Genomic DNA, 26,052 nt, shown 5'->3' with positions numbered 1-26,052 from the left:
CATGGAATGAAAGCCTCTGCATATTAAAAATGCTGAAAACTTTGACTACCATCAAGGGAGGATTACTCTCATTGCCCCTGCAACAAAACCTCCTGAGCATTTGAATGGGACTGAGCTGCAGCATGGCCATTTGTCCGATGGTTATGACATCACAGTTCTGGACAACTCCCTATTCAGCAGTAAATCTTGGAGGTGAGAACAAAAAGTTCACACCAGTTCAATACCCAAGTCGGGAAGACCAAATGTTGATCACCAGTCAAAATGACCTTTCACGGAAACAGGAAACAATTCAAGAAGATTCCAATGTCAAATGTGCACAAGCCACTACTATATAACACCAGTTATCAAAGAATCCTCTAATGGGGATGAAGACGTTTTGTAAGAATGTTTAGGTCTAGGACAACCTCATCGAATAATGACAATGGGGCTGAAGGGTGAAGAATATGTAAATAAGACTTCATTGGTGGAAAAGAAGAACTTGATTTTTGGACCTTTTGGAAAGTAGCTCCCTATAGATCAATGTAATGTCTCAAAAAACGTATTAGAGTAATCTGGGTATAAAGGTCAAGCCTGAATATCATCTCCAAAAGGAAGAGGGTCCAACCCGCAGACAGGTGTTTCAAGGTTATTGTCGCCACTGGCCGGCTTTGTGAGTGGTCAAAAACGTGGGTCAGAAGGGGTGACAGGTCTATGAAGTGGGTTAGAAGGGGTACAGTGTCTCATTTAGGAGATGTCAGGTGTACAGGGACTTTGAGAAATCTAAAAGTAAATTGGAATGGGTCAGAAGGGCTGTCTCCTTAATGAGACATAGAATCCCTTCTGACCTACGTCTTAAGACCTCTCACCCACCCAGCCAGTACCCTGCTCAGCACTGGTAAGAGGCAACAACCATGAAACGTCTTTCTGCGGACCGGTCTCTCTTCCTCTTGGAGGAGTTATTTTGGCTTGGCCATAACTCCAGATTATGCTATTAGGTTTTCTCAAAACCAGGCATTGATCTATAGGGAACTACCTTCTAAAGGGTAGTGCTAGAGCAAGTTCCTCTTTTTCACCAAGTGGAAAGACCAGGAACCAAAGGTTCTTGTTGGGGTGAAGATCTGCGCTAATTTTTTTCGCCAAGGAGGTTTCATTTGAATACTTCTTACCCAGTAGATCGCGGTCCAAATATATTGTACCTTCAACTATGGGATCAAAATCTAAAACAAGGCAGGTTTTGTTCCAGATAGAAGTCAGCTAAAATTATTATTTTGTTCATTTGTTCATTTTTGATTAAATTTACCATTGTTCTACAAGTCCATGATGGAGACCAATTGTTTGAGGAACAGATCCCAAAGTGTGACATAATTCCCTTCCATCTGCCTGACCCTTTCTCAGTAGACCCATGATCCATTTCCACCGCCATAATGTGCTGGCAGCAGCATAAACAAGCCTTCTGGAAAAGGTCAAGAAATAAAATAAGCGATCAAATAAATAAATAAGAGCAGAAGATTGCAATGGAGTCAGTTCATGCAAATTTAATCAGTATACGCTGCGTCGTAGAGAGCGAGCGCCAAGGTCTGAGTTATGGGATGACAGCAGCGACCAGGTCTTGGGAGCCGCTGGCTACAAACGCTCATTTACAGTATGTCATTCCCTGTACAAGCAGCTGTAACCACAAGAAAACACTGGTGGGAGCCGCGTGCAGGGCGCAAATGGTTAATAGCGTTACAGTAAAAGCCGAGAATACCCCGGGGCTGAACGCATTTCACAATGTTCAGGATCCTAATGAAGTCTTTGTAAAGGAAAACGAAGAAAAAAAAAAAACATGTTCTTTGTAACGAGAGAGAATAAACAATGTAATTGAAAAAGAAATTAAGAAAGAAACACGCGGCCAAGGAGAAGAAGGTAAGAGCAGAAGACACAATAGTCTCCTACTGCGGAGAGGTTTACATAAAAAGAGCTCTGAATTGTATGACTTATCAGGCCTGGTAATATCATATAATTGAAATCAATGGGAGCCGGTCATTTCCTTTTCTGCGAGGGGTTTGTTCCCACTTGAGCGAGGCGAGCTGCCCCTGATTCAGCCGCGGCGTCCGCCTTGCGACACCAGCCTCTGGACCAGGCCCATTCAATTGGGCCTTATCCGGAGCGGAAAGCCGTGACGGGATGCCAGTGCACTGCATCGGCATTCGTGATGGAATGTGTTCACGCGAAGCCCACAGAACCTAGGGGAATGTGTTCACGCGGAACCTAAGGGCTCTTAGGGGTCAACTGCGCAGAGCCACAGGAGGTTGGTGAAGCAAGGGGTCGGCTAGAGAGTGGAAGTCATTTAGGGAGAAGAGCAAGAGTTTGGTTGGGTAATAGGTTAGCTGGACATAGAGACAAGGGAAAAATGAGTAGAGGTAAAAAAAATAAAAAAAATAAAAATGTTTGGGTAAGAGATCTGCTTGGCAGAGGGACACGGGGTAGGATGAACAAGGGGGGCAAGAAATCAGTTGCGTAAGAGGTCAGTTAGACAGAAAAACAAGGCATTGGTCGGGTAAGAGGTTAGCCGGGCAAAGAGAGGAGGAGTAAAATTGGTAAAGGTGAAAGATCAGTAGGTTGGCAAAGGATCAGCTGGGCAGGGGGACTTAGCGTAGGCTAAGGAGAGGAGCAAGAAATCAGTGAGGTAAGAGGTTACTTGGACAGTTTGGTTGGGTAGTAGCACAAAATATCGGTAAGAGTAAGAGGACAGGTTGGGTTGAGTAAGCTTGGCAAAGAAACAAAGGATAGAATGGGCAGTGGCCCAAGAGATCAGCAGGGTTAGAGGTCAACTGCACAAAGGACCAGCTGGGCAGAGGAACACAGGGCAAGATGTGGAGAAACACAGATGGCTACTGGATGTGAGTTTGGCAACCTGAGGATTGGCTGAGACAAATAACGAAAAGTAAGGACCAGGTAGGGGATTTGCTTTCCCATATCTTACACGATTTTATTTCCTTCTTTCCCCGCAGTATCACAACTTTATTAAGCTACACGCCAAGATGAAATACATCTGAAGGGTCGGGGAAAGCCTCAGACAGATTGGAAATAGAAGTGGAGATAAATGGGAAAAATATACTGAAAACTAAAAACTGCAAAATCGATACAAAGCCTTATGACTCCAACCCTAGTTAGTAAATCCACAATTACAGACCCTCCTCGGCCCGTCGCACCGCACTGCACCGGCGGAATGACAATCCTGGCTGTAAGGACTGTTCAGCCATTAATTTACAGCGAGTGGAACGGCAAACCCACAGCTCATAAGACAACGGGCCTCGCTCTATCCGGGGCTACAGATTAGATTTTCATTACAGATTCACAAATCTCCATGTAGCTGGCTTAAATCCCCCGAGTCACCAAATCAAAGGGGACCAGGAAGCGAAGAGCTATGCCGAGGTTAGGCGGAGGCTCATACCGGCGAGTTGACCCTGGTCTTATGTCGATATCAAAATTATGGCTCTGTAGGGTCCAAGTGGTGTTAGGAACCCACCTCTAAATGTCAATGTGATCCCTATAGCCCACCCTTTCTCACATACCGCCCTTTGTTCCCTATTCTCCCCCAAGAAGGTTCCTATTCCCCCATTAACTTCACCCCTTTGATCAGCAGCAGTTGGTGCAGCTTCCAGGATCATTAGTGACATCATCCTCACAGTCTAAGCTCCTGGAGGGTCAAGTTTACAATTAGCTCTGCAGAAAAAAGGGGGAGAACCCTGAGCCTGCTTATAGTGTAGATGAGTTTGCAATGGATGTTGGAAATAAAAATGTACAGAGAAATGGACCAGTTGGTCCCTCACCTTCAGGTGTTGTGAAGGAGTCGCACCACCAATGGAAGCCTAGAGGTTGAGGTGGCTGCAGAATCCACAGACTGGTCACCGAGGACCAGACGGTAATGGAAGGAAAGAGGCTGGAGATGGACGTCTGCGCTCTCTGGTCCAGATTGGAGTGTCGATGAGGTGAATAAAATATATGACCTTTATTGGACATACTGCACATCACGTTTCGAGCTCCATAAGTTCTTCTTCAGGTGCACAAATTACTTGCCAGGTGAGGTCAGATGAGGTCACACATCTGACCGTTGTGCAGTACGGAGTCACACAGAGTTTTTGGACCGGAACCTGAGGCCGCCTCAGGTTCCAGTCCAAAACACGGTAGCTGCGATGGATGCCGATGCAGTCACGCACTCCGCTCCGGATTAGGCCCAAATAAACGGGCCTGGTCGGGAGGAGGGGAGTGTCTTCAGACCGAATTGCGGGGCGAATCCGCCTGAAAGAATGAGCATGTCGCTTCTTTTTCCGAGAGCCGGAACAGACCAGCTCGGGGTAAAAAGAACTGACCAGCTCCCATTGATTTCAATGGGAGCCGTCTTCTTGGTCAGGATTTTGAGGAGGATACAGCCTCAAATCCTGACCAAAAAACTCTGTGTGAACTCAGCCTTACATGGTCTTAACACTACACCTGCAATCGATTAAATACCTTGAGTCCCTTTAAATCTCCCTCCACCTGCCCACAGTCGGGTAATCCACTCGTCCCCCATGTCCACAATCTCCTGAGACTTTCCCATCTGTGTTCCCGGGTTCAAAGAGCCTGCGATATAACTAGTGAATGGCAATATGGATCTATGTGCATTGCTAAGCAACATCTCACAATGCCCTGCAGACATAAAAAACCGCAAGGCTCGCGGCGCCGAGCGCAACCACCCGGCCAAACATGATCAACCCCCCTCACCATACAATCCTGGAGTCTCCTCCACGGCAGGCGGCCCGATAGCCTTGTTTAAAGCATTTACATGAAAGCAATCTGGGAAATCTCCATACGGCGTGCATTGTTTTATTGCGGATGGCACATCAACTTCAGTTTATTACTGCAGAAAAAAAAAAAAAAAGGAAAGAAAAAAAAAACTTGAGAGCGCCGTGGAGTGCAATAAACACGTACGTGCCTTGCTTTATAATGATGCCCCTTCCTGAGCGATCAGACGCGCGGAAGAACTGGACTCTCTGCTTAACCCGCTCCTTGCCCTGGGCGGGATTCTCAGCCGCACTCCGATAAAAGGATCTGGAGGAGCAATTAAATAATATGTGAAAGCGACGATCAAAAAGACTCCAGTCGAGTCCTGGGGCTCGTACACACTGAGCCGTGCAGAACCGATCCTTGGTGTGTTCTCAAAGCGGGGTCACGGGCTCGCTGGGCACCTGCAGAGTCGGCGCTTGGAGATTCCTATTAAAGGATGACGGAACGACAGCTCCGGAGTATTCCCTAGTTAATGGGGAACCAGGATCGGGGCTGGGGCTTATCTGTAACCTGTAACAATGGTGGACTCACTTTTTTTTTTTTTTTTTTGGTCTGTGGGGTTGCCCTAATTTCCTGAAACAGCGCCACTTTTGTCCATAGACGGTATGTGGTATTGCAGCTAAGAACCAAATCATTCAGTAGTCAAATCATAAGCAGTAAGGTCTTAAAGGGAGTGTCCGGGAGCATAAAATTAAATGAATGCAACAGCGGAGGGCTAGAAAATAAATGAAACTTACCCAAATCTTCTCCTCCGATCCTGGCCATCACCAACGCCCGCTTGGTTTGTATACTGAGCCCTAATGCAAAATCTACAATGGCGCCCTCACTTACCATGTGATATCTATAATAACAGACCTGGCGGTTACCGTTACCTTTGCGCTCCTGGCAGATGCAGCAATGACATCACGCTTTGGTCACATAGACGTGATGTCACCACTGCCGCAGCTCTGAAAACCGATAAGGCATTCGCAGTGATAGCCGAATCAGCGCAGGAGAGGAGGAGAAGATTCTGGCAAGTAGGAATGTATTCTTATTTCCTAGCCCTAATTTGCTGCATTTCATTGTACGATCCCGGACGACCTCTTTACAGGGACAGTAAAGGATTAAGAAAACATGGGACACTTTTTTTTTTTGCACAAAGAGCTCCACTGCTATCCATAGGTGAGGTCTGATATTGCAGTTCTGTTTATTTCCGAGAACAAGGCTGACCTGCAATGCCACAAACAACTTGTTAACAGGTCTGGCACCGTTTTTGGAAGAAAGCAACCGTGTTATTTCTGACCTTCCCTTTAAGCACCATCTAGTTAAAAAGGTTTTCTAGGACTTGTATATTGATAACGGGATAGGTCATAAGTATGTGATCGGTGGGTCCTCCGCTGATCAGCTGGTTGAGGAGGCCACAGCATTAGTATCAGTGTTTTACAGAATATAATTTACAGCGCCGTACATAGTGGCTCAGCCTCATTCAACTGAACAGGACTTGGCTGCTTCTGTACCACGTGACCAATAAACATGACGACATCGCTACAAGGAGGGGCCTTGGCGGTCTTATTTATTTTAACAGCTGGTCTGTATGGGTTCCAACCTTTGCAAAGATGAAGTTGACTTTAGCGGGTGCTTGCGGATGCTATACAGTATAGTCATGTGACCATGTTAGAATTTACCCTAAAGTGAGTCTCCACTTTTAGCATTGTGTTAAAGGGGTTTTCCTCATTGACAATACTTAGCCCCTATCTTTTGGGTAGGACATAAGTGTCTGACTCCCAGGTTGGCCACTATGGGGTTAATCTACCAGTCCGTTCCTTTATGTGTATGAAGCAGACAGGTCAGTGCCTTTATAATCCCCGCAGCAGCAGCAGCACCCCCATAGACAGGACAATAAGAACAAATCCCATATTTAGGACCTGGACCTCTACGGCGTGTTCAGGAATATTCCTTTAGAGTAGCCGGGCCCCCGCCCTCAGACAATACGTGTTCTGTATGAGAAGAGATGGAGCGCACACAATGCCGACAGCATCAGCCGCACTTGATGAATTCGAGAACACCGCCCTGCTAAGCCGGCCATGCAGCGCTTGGCAGCCGCCTCTAATTGCCTCTAAAGTACCTTCATCACGCAGGACAGGGGCGAGCCGCTGCCAGCTACAGTCTTGTGATGTCCTGTCCGAATGACTGATTCATCTCTCTCCCAAACTCCGCACCTTCCAAGTGTGCGCCAATCTGATCGCGTCTGCCAAAAAGATGCCTTGAATGCCAGCTCTGACAGATGGACCCCCACCCTCCTCGTACAGACATTGTGTGTCCTCAGGCCTGGCATGCACATAGATAAAGTCATGTCGCGCCTACCCGAATGTATATGGGGGCCTCCAGACTAACCCTAACTGTGTCGGGCGGGATGAAATTCAACGATTGATGTGATGTCTAGCCGTGACTTTCTCCCTGTCCACAGCACATGCACACTTAGCTGAAAGAAACCTGCACGTGTATGGGGAACGGGAGGGGACCGCAGTCATCCGATTGGGTATATCGGCACTAGAGATGAGCAAGTACTACTCAAAATGGCCGCACCCATAGGAATGAATGGAAGCGGCCGGCACGCAGACTTTGCCAGCAGCTTAACCCCCTGCATGCCGGCTGCGTCCATTCATTCCTATGGTTGCGTGCTATTCGAAACGGGAGTTTCGATTAGTACTCGCTCATCTCTAATAGGCACCTCTAAAGGGTTAAAACCACTGTGCAAACATAGTAGTAGCCCAACCAGAAGACTTTTAATCTGGACGTGTCTCCCACAAGTGCTACCTGGGCGGTTCCGACACTGAAGTGCCCTCCACAAGCCCCGCCTTCTGCTCTGAATGATGGCTGCAGCATTCTCCAGGTTAGATAGAGTAGAAGGGTTGTGCAGCGGAGTATTACACTTCAGCATTCGGGACTGCCCAAGTCGTCATGTGAGAGCTGCAGATGACGGTCATCTTGATCGTGTGTTGACAAACTCTCCCCTATATGCAACAGAGCTGGAAGTTAAGAGGAAATCACATGCCTGTAAATCTATCAGCAGAATGTACAACGCCATATGCATGCATGTTACCTACATTGCAAAACGCCACCCGGGATGACCGGATTCACTGCAGCATCCCTGCTATGTTAGTAAAGCCATTGTCGGGGAAATACTCTGCCATGTGCATTATACGGCCCCTCACTGCGCATCCTCACGTGCACAATGTCAGCCCCAGACATGAACGGATGATCCTGCAGGGAGATCTCTGGACTGTGCTGCAGATTTCCCGCACGGTCCACCCTGTGCATTACAACAGGTGAAAATACTGCAGCGACATATAAAATACGGCAGATTTTCTTCATTTGTTCTCGTTTCTGAACAAAAAAAATGCAGCGTATTTATCCATGTGGTCGCATCCTTAAAGTATTAACTCCTTCACTACCAAGAAGAGTTAAGAGCGTGAAGATATTTCATGCACAGTTTATAGAATTTTGCAATAATAAAAGTTGTCTTATATCGTGGTTTTTGCCCCCCTTGACTACTGGTTTCCATAAAACTGGCCCCAGACCTGATGCAAATACCTCCTGTGACCAAAGACATGGGTGTTACAAATACATTAGGGATCCAACTTTAGGAAGGTCCGTGCCTTTGGGCCAAGCTCTTGGGTTCCACAAGATATAAGCAAACTGGAGACTTATTACTTCTACAGATTAACCCTTTTGGTCTTGCAATTTCCTTAGAGACAGAAACACCTTGGAGGATGCTTTAATAAAGCTGCAAACTCACCCGTGGCTGCCAGTTTTCGTATTGCTTCTGCAGGTTGGCCCCGATGGTTTCCAATGCTTTCTGGGGACCCATAGCCAGAGGATCTGCAGAAATAAAACACAACAAATGAAAATTCTCATTCGCAAACACCGCAAGGACCGACTTGGAAAATACATCCAATCCTGCATGGGAAACGGGAGAGAAAGACGGGGAAGAACGGCTCGATAGGGTGGAGGGGAAGTGACCGATACCGACCATGGACGACTACAGACTAAGGCCACATTTCTGGTCGGGGTGTTATCGGTTGTTGCCGACCCGTAATAAGGGGCAACATATGAACCTATTCATTTCAATGGTCCCACATGGCCCTAAATAATGAATCAAGTCCCATTAGGCTAGGCCCATGTATTATACTGATACAGTCCACGGAAAACACAGACGACACATGGATGCGGGCCAAAGCTCTATGGCTATATTAAAGGGATTCTACCATTAAAATTGAATTTTTTTAAATCGGTCACACGTAGGAATAACCTTAAGAAAGGCTACTCTTCTCCTACCTTTAGATGTGTACTCCGCGCCGCCGTTCCGTAGAAATCCCGGTTTTACACAGTAAGTAAGCGGCCATTTTCTTGTGGCCTGTGCAGTCGGCTCTGCCCAAGGCCTAGAAGTTTGACCCCCAGCGCCGGAAGAAGACGCGTGAAGAGGTCAATCCTGAAGAAGATGGAGGCGGCACTGGAGAGTTCTCTCACAGCATTGGGGACGCCCACAGTGCTGTTTGAGCACTAGGGACCGCCCCCAGTGCTGCGAGAGAACTCATTTGCATACCGGCGGAAAACCCGGATTTCTACGGAACGGTGGTGCGGAGAAAACATCTAAAGGTAGGAGAAGAATAGCTTTTCTTAACGCTATTCCTACATGTGACCGACAAAGAATTCGATTTCAATGGTAGAATCCCTTTAATGCCAACCAGGTCAATGCAGTTTCATTGAAGAGCAACCCATCATAGGGCTAAGCCAGAAAACTAAACATATACCTTGAACCATCCACCATATCCCAGCTTCTTTTTGACTTACTTATCCAGTGATCCCTCTTGTCTGTAGCTCAGTAAGATTTCCAATTGGCAGTGTCCATAGGATTGTGTCTAGATTGTACAACCCCCAAGCCAAAACAACCTTAAAGGGGTTTTGTCTTTGTTAACCTTCATCCTGCATCCCCAAGTGCCCCATGGAAACAAAGCCGTGATACACATACTCGACCTCCGCTCCATTCACTTACTGTGTTGCGTGTCCCGTAGAAGTGGTGGCCGTGCACTGACCCATTTACATTGGGACCTACATTCCCCTAATCCCTGCAGTTGGACTCCGGTGATCACACAGTTAGACTCAATGCACATGACCGGGTGTTTTGTCAAGTTTTTTCACGACTAGCGCACTGTCCCGTTCAGGTCTATGGCCCTGTGTATGCATCACTGAGCCTGGGACAAAACTCAGGCTATGCCCAATACTTATCCATTTCTTGGCCCAGGATCACTAGATGAAGTAAATGGATCCATGGAGAGACAAGTGGAACATGGAGTCCATCCATGTGCCATCGGTGATGATTCGCCATGGACCAGCTATGGACCATTGTGTGAAATTAGCCTTAATTCGTATCCAAAGGATAAGTGTCTTAATGGGAGAACACCTTTAAAGGGATTGTTCAGGACTATGATATTGAGCGCTACTTTATCTTCATCCACTGGTAACATGACTAAGATTCAGTTCAGTCGCTTCAGAAGAACAGGGCTGAGCTGCAATACCCAACCCAATCCTTCTACCATGTGTGGCACTGTACTCACTAAGCAACGAAGAGTCCCAGATAACCCCTTTAACCTTTTCCAGGTATTCCTAACATTGAAGTGTCCTGGACTCTCTGCATTGAGCACCCCTCAAGTTCTAGCACCGACCCAGGAGATCACTAGCGCTACCACTTAAGACCCAGGTGGTTGGGGAGCCTTCACTGCAGAGAGTCCAGGACAATTGGCAGTAAGGGACCGTCCAGAGGACAGATGAGATTAAGGCCTTATTTCTAGTATGACCGTTCCTCTGGTCTGTTAACTCTTTACATCACACCAACGCGTTAATTTTTTTGGATGGAAAACTGTAAAGAAAGTAGAGCGAACCCTAGTCTTGAGGTTGATGTAGGAAGGCGTGTCGTGCGAGTCTTTTTGAGCGCCGTGCAAAAAAAAGTCGGCCAGAAAAACCATTGGACTATCAGTCAGCGCAGATCTGAATATTTGAGCAGAACGTCTTACAGAAGAACAAGGCCAAGTGCTGGCTGGAAGGATGACGGGAATGTTAATAAAGTAAAGCGCTCCTAGTGGAGATATTGAGAGAACAATTAGCCTAATTACATTTTAATTTGCAAGTATAAGTTGCCATGAAACAAGTGGGGTTAGTTGGTATCACGGCAGATGGGAGAGATTTCACATTCCTCCTATATCCGGGAGAAGACGGGGTACAGTAGGCCACTACAGTTGGTGGTCCTACAGACAACACCCAACAACGTCTGACCACGTACATGTAAAAGTGATGACATATAGATAGGACATCATTTGATGACTAGTAGTAGTAAACCCTAATAATCATGGCGCGATCACAACGGTACGCCACCGCTCTGACCTATTCTTAGTTCCATTTCGGTGCTGCAGAACGTCCAATGGGTCTTGGTCAGGAGACAAATCTAGACCATCATCCTTCCAGACAAGGTTTTAAGCTAGGAAGAAAGGGAAGCCATTGATCCTGATCTTTGTAAGGTCTCCTGGCTTGGAGAGTTAGCCATACGTTTATAGGTATTCTTTCCACTTTTGGAGAAAGATGGCGGCCATCCTTGTGAACGTTTTTCTTGGCTGGGGAAAGCACATACTATCGAAAAGTTGTGCGTTCAGATCTTAATGGCTTCATTCTGGATATCAGTAGGTTTCCTGGAGGAAATAGGTCTACCGTTGTGGGAAAATTAACAGGGTTTCCCAAACTGGATAAAAAACAAGAGGGATTGTTGGGTTAGTCTTTGTGATGTTGGGGGTGGGCTAAAGTAAGAAAGGGAGAAAAAAAAAAACCCCACAAATGTTCACCATCCCCCGGTGTTCCAGCATGGGATACCTTATCCCATTCTATGCTGCACTACCTGGTTTGAAAGTGAATTGGCTCTGATGAGCATTAAGGGCAAACACTAGGCTAAGTGGTGACAAATTGGGTTACATAGTAGATGAGGTTGGATGAAGACATCAGTCCATCAAGTCCAACCTATAACTCTACAATCCCCTACAGTGTTGATCCAGGGGAGGCTCATTCCAATTGCCCTATTTTAGGGGGAAAAATTCCTTCTCCAATCTGGCAGTCAGTATAAACTGGGTACTGGTGAGGTCACTGCTAATACGTCACCGGCACCCAAAATGTCATTAGTGTGACCAGTGACGGCCAACAGCAGTCACCTGAGCTGCATTCTCTTCTAATACAAGTAATACTGACACAGAATGGAAAAAAGAGGATCCAACACCAGGACGGAGGACCAGACATGGGCAAGTATTGCCTCTTTTTTTTCTGCCGAACCCTACCAGCCACAGACTAGATCTTGGTGCCACCACGGTAAGGTCTATGCATCATGTAACTCCTTTGGTCTACCCATCTGCATCCCAACAATAACTGGGATACAGACTAGATCTTGGTGCCACCACATTAAGGTCTATGCATCATGTAACTCCTTTGGTCTACCCATCTGCACGCCAACAATAACTGGGGTGCAAACTAGATCTTGGTGCCACCACGGTAAGGTCTATGCATCATGTAACTCCTTTGGTCTACCCATCTGCACGCCAACAATAACTGGGGTACAGACTAGATCTTGGTGCCACCACATTAAGGTCTATGCATCATGTAACTCCTTTGGTCTACCCATCTGCACGCCAACAATAACTGGGGTACAAACTAGATCTTGGTGCCACCACGGTAAGGTCTATGCATCATATAACTCCTTCGGTCTACCCATCTGCACCCCAACAATAACTGGGATACAGACTAGATCTTGGTGCCACCACGGTAAGGTCTATGCATCATATAACCCCTTCGGTCTACCCATCTGCACCCCAACAATAACTGGGGTATAACCTTACACTGCAGGGATCCACCAATGAATACTAAAAGGCATAATCCTACGAAAGTGAGCCAAATGTAAGTGTTTTTAGGGTGAGTTCACACGGAGTAAACGCGCCACGCAATGCGGCGCGTTTACGGGGCGTGTACGCCGCGTTTTTTAGCGTTGCGCGCAAACGCCGCGTTAACGCCGCGTGTACGCGGCGTTAACGTGGCGTTTGCGCGCAACGCTAAAAAACGCGGCGTACACGCCCCGTAAACGCGCCACATTGCGTGGCGCGTTTACTCCGTGTGAACTCACCCTTAGGGTAAATGATTCATTTTTACCTAACGACCATCCTCCCCCTAAGCGTTATCCATATTTAACCCCGTGACTTCATTCTGCCAAGTGTAGACTCTTGAACTTATTCCAAAAGTCACATTATTGACGGTCTCAAAGGTCTCAGTTGCCCGTAGGACCCAAAAGTAGCTTAACGCTTGCAACCTACTACCGCTGATTCACTTAAGGGCCATCAAGAGGTTGAGAAATAAATTCATCAAATTACGCGTTCGCTCACTCGGAGAAAAAACTCACGTCTCGTACGCTGCTCCACAGCACCGGAGGAAAAAAAAAACCTTTTCTTTTCGCTCATATACTGCAAGCTGCTCCGAGCTAAAGTGATCAGAGACCTATCATAATGTAACAAGCATTTTCCAGGTGGCCTTTAGGCCCGGTTATGCTGCTTGTCGAAATCCTCCGCCATCTATCTAGAGAAGGAGCAGAAACCGTGCTACATACAGATGGTTTCATCGACAGAACACATCCAGAATTAATAACCGCTTCCCCTTCGTGAAATACTTGCCTTTGTGCAAGCACAACAGCCATCCATTACTCTGTATATATATAAAGGAGTGTGACCCCTAAAAATCAATCCTCTACGTATAATGGAAATCCGTAAAACATAGTCTTGAAAGAAATTGTTAAGAGGCTCTTAGAAAGTATGAAAGGAGAGGGGGAGAGTTGTAAGTGCAATGCTTTCTGGGAAAATATGCAAAATAACTCGCCGCCACGAGCGAGAAAACGGTCTCTCTAGTGCCGCCCTATAGGTGGCTTCCCTCTATGCCAATATCAGACCCTTGGAACATGGCTCGGCTCAAGTGACACAAGAGCCTGCATACGGGGTTGTCAATTATCAATGGATTGGTCGCCGTTAGAGATGAGCGAGTAGTATTTGAGCGAGTAGGTATACGATAGAATACTACGGTATTCTAAATACTCATACTTGTTCGAATACTACTCCTATTCGCAGTAAAGATTCGATTCAGAATCAGCGTTGATTGGCCGAATGCTATACAGTGAATAGCATTCGGCCAATCATCGCTGGTTCTGCGGCCGGCTCGTCTTTGCTAGTCGGGAGAGCTGGCAGCTTGCAATATGAGCGAGCTGACTTTTTTTCATAGGAATGCATTGACCAGCGTTGATTGGCTGAATGCTATACAATGTACAGCATTCGGCCAATCAACACTGGTTCTGCCGGAGGCTGGTCTGTGACGAAGCAGAGTCTAAGATCGGACCAAAATGGAGACTGCTGTGGTCTAATCTTAGACTCCGCCTCGTCACAGACAAGCCTCCGGCAGAACCAGCGTTGATTGGACGAATGCTGTACACTGTATAGCATTCGGCCAATCAATGCTGGTTCTGCAGGACGAGTAAGTTCACATTAGCGCTTGCCTCCCGTCTGGAAGAAGTCCGCAGGAGGACCCCCCAAGAACGGAATATCAGCGCAACTACAAGCACTGTGCAGTTAAAGCACATGGACCCGTTATGGTCTATGGGGTCCGTGCGCTTTAACTGCACAGCGCTCCTCCTAAACACTCTCCTCCTGCTACTCGTGGACTTGGTGACTCTCCTTTAGTCAAATAGTGGTTTCCCCTGAAACGAGCATTTTTTCCCATAGACTGTAATGGGATTCAATATTCGATCGAGTAGTCGAATATTGAGGCTCTACTCAAAACGAATATCAAATCTCGAATATTTCACTACTCGCTCATCTCTAGTCGCCATCATTTCCATTCAAGACTGTATAAAAACTGGGGGAAGACCTGTAATGACCCATTTTGCTTGGCTTTCCTGCCTTACGTTAGGGTCACATCTGTGCTGGGCTTTCCATCGTTTCAGATCGCCTGTTGTAACAGCGTTTAAATGCAGACACCAGCACTCCCCATTGACTATAACAATAACTGGAATTCGCAATGGAGACTATGTCGGAGATGTGAACCCAGTCTTATAATTACTATTGATTTCATTTAAGAATTTTAAACATTTTATTATTATGACGACGCCACTTTAATCTGCCTTCAGTTCCTTGTTACATTATGCATTCCGGCCAGTTTCTTTGGGTTCACATCTGCGTTGTTGTCTCGGCATGAATCGGTTTCTGTGATCCGTCTAAAGCTCATAACTTATTGGAATGGGACGTTGATTTCAACGGCTTTTTATTATCACCGGCCGATGCGCGTTTGGAGCATTTGCGCCATGTAGCCGCTCTCTTTGACGGAGGCAAATGTCAGACTTGCAGCATTTTTGCTTCTTCCAAAAACAAAAAACAAAAAACACACGACAGACAGCGACACAGCTGCTTTTTTTTTACACTGAGGTCTATGGAATGGCGGACACACAGATTACCAACGGATGGCAACCAGTTTGTGTCAGTTTCTCTTCTCTGTGCACGTTCAGAATGAAGGGGGAGAGAAGAAAACAGATACAAAAAGACGGACAATTTTTTTGAGGGGTTGTCTCATAGAAGTTGTATTATATAACATTTACTCAAGTCAACCATCTTTTTCCCACTGTCCAATAGAGCTTGAATTAAATGAAGTAGCTACAGACTACAAGCACACCCTGTAGTCAGATCTTGCGGTCATACGGCCCTGTGTGTAGTCAGATCTTGTGGTCAGACGGTCCCTGTGCGTAGTCAGATCTTGCGGTCATGCGGTTCTTGTGCGTAGTCAGATCTTGCGGTCATACGGTTCTTGTGCGTAGTCAGATCTTGCGGTCATGTGTTACTTCGCCATCTCAAACATTATCATCATTAGCACAATGGAATGAAATACAATCACAATTTGTATTTGCAGATATTCTACAAACTATTAAAGGGGGTTTCCAGGCATTATCAGTTGATGACCTGTGCTGTGGATAGGTCACTCACTGACAATCAGCGGGATCCGACACCCAGGATCCCCACAGATCAGCTATTTGAAGCTGTAACCGTGCTCTTTGACCTCTGTTTCCATTTCACAGGCCTTGAAACGCGATGTTCATCTGTCACTTGGCCTATACACAGCTCACCATTTTCTTGTGGCCGCTTACACAGCTTACTAAGTAAGCGGCCATTTTTCTTGAGGCTGCGGGCATGCGCAGTCAGCTCTGCCCGAGGCTTAAAAGATTGAAACCCAGGACGGAAGAAGATACAGGGAGAGGGCATTCCAGAAGAAGATGGAGGCATCGCTGGAGAGTTCTATCGCAGCATTTGGGATGCTCCCAGTGCTGTTTGAGCGCTGGGGACCGCCTCCAGTGCTGCGAGAGAACTCATTTGCATACTGAAGAAAACCCGGACTTCTACCGAATGGCAGCACGAAGAAGAATAGCCTTTCTTAAGGCTATTCCTAAATATTAGTCAGAAAAAAGGGTATCCAATGATGGGATCCCTTTAAAGTGATTGGGGCTGAGCTACGATACCAAGCACAGCCACCATATACTGTGTGTCATAGTGCTTGTTTTTTTTGGTCTCTCCAAAACAATAGGAGTTCCCGAGGGTCGAATCCCAACCAATCTTCAATGAATGACCTAAGGATAGGTCATCAACTGATAAGACTGGGAAATGTCTTGAAACCTTTGTGTGTCTGTATAGACTATGAGGCGTATTCATGTTCCATCACAGTCCCTGTCCTTTCCTTACTCAGAAGTCCAATGGGTGATCCTAGTCATTAATAGGAATGAGCGTACATGGATGACTATCACTGGTTAGCACCGCCCACTTGACTCCTAAGCATAGAGCATGGACTTAAAAGAATAAAATTCCAAGTTATATCTTGCCCTGTAGCTCCTGCTGCAAACAAGAGTCTGATCGGTAGAGGTCTGATGCTTGGATCCCACACCGACCAGCCGATCCGGCTGCCTCCAGGCGCCGGACGCTATAGCAACTGCTATACGGTAGACGGAGCCCAACCGATCCGACATTAATGCCTTATAAAAACAGCCAGGAGCGCAGAAAATTACATTTCTCAACTGGATATCCAACACGATGATACCCATAAGATCCAGATTTTAGAAGCTCAAGGTTCCAAGATTTCGAGAGAGTCCTGAAGCAACTGATCAAATTGAAGCTGAGAGGACAGGAAATTGTGAAGTATTTTGTGTCACTTGGAATTTACCACGTTCCATTCCCCTGTCTTGTCTCTCAATTTACCGGTGGAGCGATCGTTTCTCGGTTTAATGAGCTGGAAATCACAGCCATTACAGGCGACTTAATCCTCCTCCTGAATGTCTGCTCCCCCTGTCCTACCGAATCCTGGCAAATTAAATTAGCCATTTAATCATCTAAATCACAAAGGGAAAAAGGTTCTTACTTCCGCACGCGAAGTGTTCTCTGGGCTATAAACATCAAGAGAAGTCGTCGTAAATTTCTTACAAGGTGCTAGAGAACGACGGATACCCTTTATGGGTTGCCTTGTCTTCCATTAATAAATTTCCAATTGGGAGTGCGCAAGAAGCAGGCGCCCTTCATATCTGGAGAGAACGTCTATTCATTTGGTGCCGGGTAACGTATTCGCTGCTACTACAGATGTCACTCGTGATGAAGCCCTCAAAGAAAATAAGATTCCAGTGGCGGAGTATAAAGGGGAGGGGGATCGATCAATCACTGAACATGGCTTTGTGTTATATGACAAAATACGAGAACCCAAGGGAAAAAGTGTATATATCAGAGTGATTCATTGGGCGCCCAATAGTATAGGGGAAAATTTTAAGTTGTATGCATGAAACTAGGTCCTGGAGGGAAAAAAAGGAATTCATTTTTAAAGGGTATGTCCTTTGGGATAATATATATATTATACACATTATTTCTAAATAGTCTTATTATTTACCTCACCAATCTCCCCACTGCTGACAATCCAATGTTTAGTGGGTACCAGGTGGCCTCTTCTTTCTGGTCCCATCTACTTAGCAGGTCCCAGTTGAGCTCTTCTCTCTAGTCCCATCTATTTAGAGGGTGTCATTTGGTTTTGGCTTCCTGTTCCCATCTACGTAGCAGATCCAGTCTACTTGATAGGTCCCAGTTAATCTCTACTTCCTGGTTCCATCTACTTAGTGGGTCACAGTTGGTCGCAACATCTTGGTCCAATGTACTTAGCAGGTCTCATTTGACCTCTTATTTATGGTACAATGTACTTAGCAGGTCCCAGTTGAGCTCTTCTCTCTAGTCCCATCCCAGTTGGTTTTGGCTTTCTGTTCTCATCTACTTAGCAGATCCCAGTTGGTTTCTGCTTCGAGGTCCCGTCTACTTAGCAGGTCCTAGTTAATCTCTACATCCTGGTTCCATCTACTTAGTGGGTCACAGTTGGTCTCCACATCTTGGTCCCTTCTACTTAGCACGTCTCGACTGATCTCTACATCTTGGTCCCATCTCAAGATACAGGAAATGCCTGTTCGGTCAATCACTTGGGCAGCAGTGACCTCCTTCAACCAGTAATTGGCTGAGCAAGCATTTTTAAAGCATGTCGAGATGGGGCCAAGAACTAGAGACCGGCGGGACCAAGTAATTGTCAGAACAGCAGCAGCAAAGGATTGGCGGACAGGAATTATTTTATGTTCTTAACCAATCTAATCTTTACTTACAAATCTATCCGAATGGGCACCCCTGTTAACCCTTGAGCATTTGAAAAATCAAAGTTCATCATTTAGGGATAAATCAACAGTTAGGTGACCGCAAGTCGATTCCTTTAATACTATGCAAGTCAAGTAGACGATCTTCCGTGCAAGTCAAGTAGACGATCTTCCGTGCAAGTCAAGTAGACGATCTTCCGTGCAAGTCAAGTAGACGATCTTCCGTGCAAGTCAAGTAGACGATCTTCCGTGCAAGTCAAGTAGACGATCTTCCGTGCAAGTCAAGTAGACGATCTTCCGTGCAAGTCAAGTAGACCATCTTCCGTGCAAGTCAAGTAGACCATCTTCCGTGCAAGTAGACGATCTTCCGTGCAAGTCAAGTAGACGATCTTCCGTGCAAGTCAAGTAGACGATCTTCTGTGCAAGTCGAGGCCATATCCAAAGTTGTTTCAGACTAGATGCCGTACAAGTCACCAATGTGAATGATTGATGTCTTGTCTAGAGCAAATGGTGATGAAAATCTGAAGATAGGACCCAATCATACAAAGAGAACTCCACTGAGAGATCCATTATAACCTCATCTTACACTCCTGGCTACAAGTTAAGGAACAGATTCTGCAGCATGTAGACAGTGACTGAGCAATACGAACACGATCTATAGAGAAAATCTCATCTGAATTCTGTATTCATCTTTTGGGTGGGGGGGGGGGGACACAAGCAAAAAGCAACTAATTAAAATGACTACAGGGTTATTAAGAACCCACCTCTTCCTGGAAAGCATTAGTGTGAACTTTGTGACAAACCATTAATAAGAAGATCCTAATGAGCGCTGCTTCATTACAATTCACAAAGATCCATCCCAGATCTGCACGGCCCGTTGAGTCCTCGTGAGAGGAGGATTAGGGGCTTACATCAGCCTTGTGCAGGCGGTGATAGGTGAATATGGTGTTAACCATTTGGTGCCTCTACTAGGACGGAAGACGAAGGTAGGGTAGAAAGACTCCTAATAGGTACTGTCGTGTCCAAGGTTCTAGGGGATGTCAAGGGAGCCGGATTATTTTACAATCCAGCAGGCGGCTGTGTCTCATTGTTAAGACAAGATAAAGGATTGCCTACATAAAAGAGTATGTCAACCAAAGGACGATCTCTTAAAGGGGCATTTTTTTTTTAATATCTTTTTCAAGATTAGAAACACGTCATCTTTCATACCACATTTGTCCATGGGTTATGGTATTTAAAAGGGATTCTATCATTAGAATCCCTTTTTTCAGTACTAGTACGTCGGACATTCCTTTAGGGTAGGTTCATACAGGGTTTTTTGGTCCGGATATTGATGTTGAGGCCAAAAAATGGCTAGCCGTGACTAAATGCCAGTGCAATGCATACAGTGGCATCCAGTTGCGTCATTCCGCTACGAATTAGGCCCAAATGAATGGGCCTACTCCGGAGGGAGTGTCACGAGGCGGATGTTCACGGCTAAATCAGCAGCGGAATCTGCCTCAAGAAAGGGCATGTTGCTTTTTTTTTCGCGAGCGGTTTGTTCCCAAAGGAACCCATTTGATTTCAAATGTGAGGCGGTATACTGAGCCGGATTTTAACGCGGATTTTGCGTCAAAATCCAGACCAAAAAACGCAGTGTGAACTTACCCTTAGAATTCTTCACTGCGCCGCCATCCCTTGTGCTGCTTGAAGACTCTCCAACAACACCCTTCCTCTTCTACAGCCGCGCCTCTCCGCCACTTCCTCCTGTCATCTTCATCCGGTGTGACTGCATTCACTCGTGTATTGGCCACAGAAAAATGGCCAACAAAACATGCACAGTCGACTCTTCCATTGCAGTTTTATGGAGTACAGAGCATACTCAGCAGCTCTGTACCACCATCACTTGTGCGTTGAATGCCGTTACAGAGATACTGAGCATACTCAGTATGCTCTGTATTCCGTAGAACTACACGAGCGTACTGCGCATGCGCAGTACGCTCATGTAGCCACCACAGAAAAATGGCCGACACGACATGCACAGTCAGATCTGTCCAATGGCAGAGCCATTTTTATGTAGCTGCTACATGAGCGAACGCAGTCTCGCTGGAAGAAGAAGACAAAAGGACGCAGCGGAGATGCGCGGTTGTAAAAGAGGAAGGGCATCGCTGGAGAGTCTTCAGACAGCATAGGGGACGCCCCCTGTGCTGTTTGAGCACAGGGGAACCTCCCCTGTGATGTCTGGAGACTCATTTGCATATGGAGAAAACCGGGAATAACACCGGAACGGCGGCGTGGAAAAGAACTCTAAAGGTAGGGGAAGAATAGCCTTTCTTTAAAAAGTACTAAAAAACAAGGATTCTAACGATAGAATCCCTTTAAGGGTTCTTTAACACTCGCACTGTACTATACGCTCTTCTGGTCCATTGCAGGAACAGTAGAAAGGACTAAAAAATAACCTAGATTTGTCTAAGGATAACAACGAACCCCAATGGCATCTGTCGGGTATCCATTATTGTCACCATCACGTCCTATTTTGCAGAAAAATGTGCAATAAAAATGCAGCAGTCTCAAGATGGGAATATCCCTTTAAGTCATTCACAAATATATCTCAGCCATCCAAACCAGACGATTTCAGTGGGGTCGGTGGACAGTGGAACATATACTGGGATCGAGCTGACAATATATTGTATTTCCTCATCCAAGAGTGCACTTACACACAGAATAGATTGGAAGTTGGAATAGATAGCTGACACCAAAGGAATGTTTGGGCAATAGATTTGTAATGAGTCTGGCCAGGTGAGTGTCTCGAGGGCTCTTCACTGGTAAGATCAAAGAAGTATCCGCAACACATCCGTCGAATAGAGAGAGTTGCGTGCCCGGGACTTGACAATATATAAGGCTACAGTCACAGCTGAGCCACAGTCTCCATTAGGCAGATGAAGTCTGGTGAGGGTGACTTTATCATCTGGTGTCTTCAAGGGGCTCTATCATTGAAATTTCGTAATTTGAGATAAACCTATGCCTGAATAGTCTTTAAAAAGGCTATTCAGGTCCTGCTAATCGTTTTTGAAGAGACCTCCAAATGTTAATGAATTACCGTTAAAATGTATATGCAAATCAGTCCTACCGTGCACCCTGGGCATTCCGTGCACCCCCCACGTCATAGCTTGTTTCTTCTCTTTAAGACCTCCTCCTCCTTGCGATTCACCGCCTCCAAGTGTCTTTATTCCTAGCAGTTTCGATCGAAATATTGTGCATGCGCAGTAGAGCTCCCTCCACAGCGCTACTCCATTTTTGTGTAGAGAACTGTGCGACTGTACTGTGCATGTGCAGTACGCTTGCGTAGTTCTCAGAGGAACTGAGCATACTGAGCATGTAGTTTGGGAGCGTGCACAGTAGCGCTCCAGAGAGGACGCTACTGCGCAAGCGCGAGATTTCAATTGAAACCGCCCAGAATAAAGACACTTGGAGACGGCGAATCGCAAGGAGGAGGAGGTCTTACAGAGAAGAAGCAAGAGAGGAGGGCGTGAACAAGCTATGACATGGAGGGTGCACGGAACGCCCAGGGTGCACGGCAGGACTGATTTGCATATACGTTTTAACGGCATATCATTAAAACTGGAGGTGGGGGTGGGGGGGTCTTTTCAAAAGCGACTAGCAGGAAGGCATATGTTTAGCTCAAATTACAAAAAGCCAATGATAGAGCCCCTTTCAGTTAAAAACAGCACCGGACTTACCCCATTATAATTAGAGATGAGCGAGTACTGTTGGGATCAGCCGATCCGAACAGCACGCTCCACAGAAATGAATGGATGCACCTGGTGCTTCCGCTTTGACGGCGGCCGGCCACTTAACCCCCCACGTGCCGGCTACGTCCATTCATTTCTATGCGAGCGTGCTGTTCGGATCGGCTGATCCGAACATTACTCGCTCATCTCTAATTATAATGAATGGGGTCTGTCGGGCCCCGTAGTTTGTCTGTTATTCAGGTCCTCTGGTGTGAATCTAGTGTCAGTAACTCGCAACCGCTTTAGACAAGGCCACCAAACACATGAAACTAAAACCTGGTCGCTGTAATCCCGCAGGCTGCCATTATCACCGGGAAAGGGGGAAAAAAACGGGCACGTCACAGCCATTCATAAAAAGGAAAGAAATCTGCCGTTAATACGCTATAATAAGCCATTTATTTTTATCATTGGGCGCTCCTGAAAAAAAAAAAAAAAAAAAAAAAATGCTTGCCCTGCGTGAAAAAATAACAAGAAAAGCAGAACGCGGCGTGACGGGCATGTTTCTCTCCTCGGGAGACGGATTTACGCGCCTCATTTTCAGCAGCGCTCCATAAGTTGTGCTTTGAAACCGAAATCCCTTTAACCTGCCGGCATGATGTCCATTATGTATAATGTGAACGCTGCACGTCAGCGCACGCCTTCAGCCGACTGGAGAGACCTCGATGCCTAATCTCCCCCCATCCGATAAAAATAAAAAATACTATTTTTGCCCACTTGACTGCAAGAAAATATCACTGCTAAAATGGATTGTATTTACTTCCCGCTAGTGAATAATGTCTGACCATAAAGCGTAAAGGGGGGAGAGACACCTGTCATTCCGAGAGTGGGTGACGCGATATAAATGGAAATCATTACCTACAATACCCATCTGGATTCCGACGGTCCCATGTGTCAGGATAACAGATTTAGACAACATGTTGCACATAGACTCCTACAATGCTAATTGCATAAGCCTGGCGGGGGTGGGGGGGGGAATCCATTATAATACACCGGGCCCCGCCGTCGACACCGCAGAGTACCACATCCCCAGTCACGATTCTACTGTCACAAGTCTCTGTTGATTCTGCCATAAGATATTAAATAGTAAGATAGTAAATAGGCTGCAAAATTTAGATATAATAAACAGCAAAGGGTTAAGTGATATATTCTATGACTAACACGTAGGAATAGCCTTAAGAAAGTCTATTCTTCTCCTACCTTTAGATGTCTTCTCCGCACCACCGTTCGGTAGAAATCCGGGTTTTCTTTGGTATGCAAATGAGTTCTCTCGCAGCACTGGGGGCGGGCCCAATGCTGCGAGAGAAATCTCCAGCGACGCCTACATCTTCTGGAACATCCTCTCCCTGCATCTTCTTCCGTCCTGGGTTTCAATCTTCTAGGCCTCGGGCAGAGCCGACTGCGCATGCCAGCGGCCACAAGAAAAATGGCCACTTATTCAGTAAGCTATGTAAGCGGCCACAAGAAAATGACCACTTACACCAGCTTACTGAGTAAGCGGCCATTTTCTTGTGGCTGCGGTCATGCGCAATCGGCTCTGCCCGAGGCCTAGAAAATTGAAACCCAGGACGGAAGAAGACGCAGGGAGCCAGAAGAAGTGCTGTTTGAGCGCAGGGGACCGCCCCCAGTGCTGCCAGAGAACTCATTTGCATACCGAAGAAAACCTGGATTTCTACCGAACGGCGGCGCGGAGAAAACATCTAAAAGTAGGAGGAGAATAGCCTACATGTTAGGGAGAAAAAAAAGGGGTATCCAATGATAGGATCCCTTTAAATACCAAATAAGGAAAGCCAATACAACCAGTATAACTAAGGAACTTGTCTAAGATTATAAAGAATCTTATTTTTGCAGAAACAGCGCCACACCTGTCTATAGGCTGCATACGGTACTGCATTTAAAGCGGCTATCAGACAGTAAATTTTACAGATTTCCCACAGGGTTCTTCCAGTGCTTTATGTCATGTGTCCCGGCTGTGACTTACTCACGTAGACATAATTGAAACCATCACAGACGCCTCCTGTAGACACCTGGACTACAGGGGCTGCAGAATAGATTATAATAGTAAAGCCTGACACCATAATACAAGTGAAGTAGATTGACTTGGATCACATGACCGAGAGTTGATATTCTAGCACTGCAAGAAGCCTGCCAGTAAATATGTGAAAATTTAGTCCCTGTAGCCCCTTTAAAGGGGAACCTGTCTGGTCAATCTGGGACACTATACCACCCATAGGCCCTTAAGAAACAGGGGTTTAGTGTCCCAAATAGCTCTAAAGAGAAGCCTCAAGAGTCTCCTCCAACTCATCTCTGGTTCTCCAGCACCTGCAAACCTGACTTGGTTGCGCTTGCGCCATAAAATCCAGCGCATGCGCACTGAAGATGAGGTGTTGAAAATGGCTGCCACTATGAGTCAGCAAGACGTCTGGATCTTAAAGGGATGGCCCTGCCTTATACGCTCTATGAATAATGTACTAGGGTCTCAGGTAGAATGATGGTGCTAATGGTAGGTTTATAGCAGGAACACGTTGCGTTTGGCAGCTTGCAGAGGAGGACGGCTTACTGTGTGACGGCGGCGAGATCTTATTACACCTGTCAGAGATTCAGCTGTTCTTTACTCATTTATTTCGTTACTGGTTAAAGCAAGATAAATGGCGGGGAAAATAACGCCACAATACAGCGGTGACACTGATCTATGTAAAGAGAAAATCACCACAGGGATAAACAGCCCAAAATTCTGCATTATCAGACGCGGCTAATTTGTCAGTGTCGGGCCGGTGTCCTGTTTGATAAATCAGCCTGCGTCGTAGAATCCACAAATTTACAGAAATAACGGATTTGGCTCATTACGGACTAACCTTTCGCAGGCAAAAGAAATTGCGAAAAATCAGAGACCTGTGATCTTCGCCTATTATATCTCCACGCTAAATAATGTACGCCGGAGACCGTCATAGCGTTACGTAACACAGCGACTAATAAAAATCGCGAGTAATGGAGGGGTTCTTCCATCATCGTAAAAGAGACGTCCGCCATCTTCAACGGAAAAACAAAACATCTTAACAGAACTGTTCTAAAGGTTCTAATTGGTCCAACCCAGAACAACTTCTGTATAAACAAAGACTGGGGCAATAATACAATATTTGGTGGAAATAGCAGAAATGTTATCAGTGGCGCCCTGAATGGAACATCAGGCACCAATAGTAACAGCAATGGGGGGGCTTCAGATATGACTCCAAGTGTGTCAAAATCAGTGGAGGGGCACCTAATAAATGATGCAAAGAACCAGATTTGTTGGAGGTGGTGAAAGGTCCTCTTTATATCCAACCAAACAATCTATGTCATATCCTAATCCAACATTGGTTGGAAAATTTCTTCGGAAGTCAAGAAAAAATAATAATAATAATAATAATTATAAATAAATATAATAAAAGGTTCCTACTGACGAAAAGCAGATTATCTGCGAGATAATAGGTTGACAATTTGTACATCATATGATCACTTTACCCATGAATAACTGGTACTTACCGATCCAGCATTCAAGACGGGCACACGGGGTAGTCTTCACAACATCTGGTGGGTCCACACCAACATTGAGACACAACACAAGGGCCACACTGACCGTTTTCATCTAAAAAAAAAAAAAAAAAAAAAAAAAAAAAGTAAATTAAAAAGTCACAACTCAATGATAAGTCACAACTGGGAACATGGTCATGTACTGTCAACCTACTGCAATCTGGTTGAAGGTCA

General features: G+C 46.0%; 1 protein-coding gene across 4 annotated transcripts in view; it reads right to left on the bottom strand.

The window, feature by feature from the left end:
• Positions 1-26,052, bottom strand: part of RPTOR (regulatory associated protein of MTOR complex 1) — a 207,657-nt gene that overhangs the window by 128,172 nt on the left and 53,433 nt on the right. For all 4 annotated transcript variants that reach the window (XM_075279295.1, XM_075279297.1, XM_075279296.1 and 1 more), the window contains exons 2-3: positions 25,831-25,933; positions 8,567-8,649 (exon numbers count right to left, since the gene is read on the bottom strand). In XM_075279295.1, coding sequence (XP_075135396.1) covers positions 8,567-8,649; positions 25,831-25,933 — 186 coding nt within the window. The remainder of the gene's footprint in view (positions 1-8,566; positions 8,650-25,830; positions 25,934-26,052) is intronic.

This window comes from Leptodactylus fuscus, chromosome 6 (assembly GCF_031893055.1).
Source record: "Leptodactylus fuscus isolate aLepFus1 chromosome 6, aLepFus1.hap2, whole genome shotgun sequence".
Lineage (NCBI taxonomy): Eukaryota > Metazoa > Chordata > Amphibia > Anura > Leptodactylidae > Leptodactylus > Leptodactylus fuscus.
Note: the sequence above shows the minus strand (reverse complement) of the source record. Positions and strands in the feature narration are given on the sequence as shown.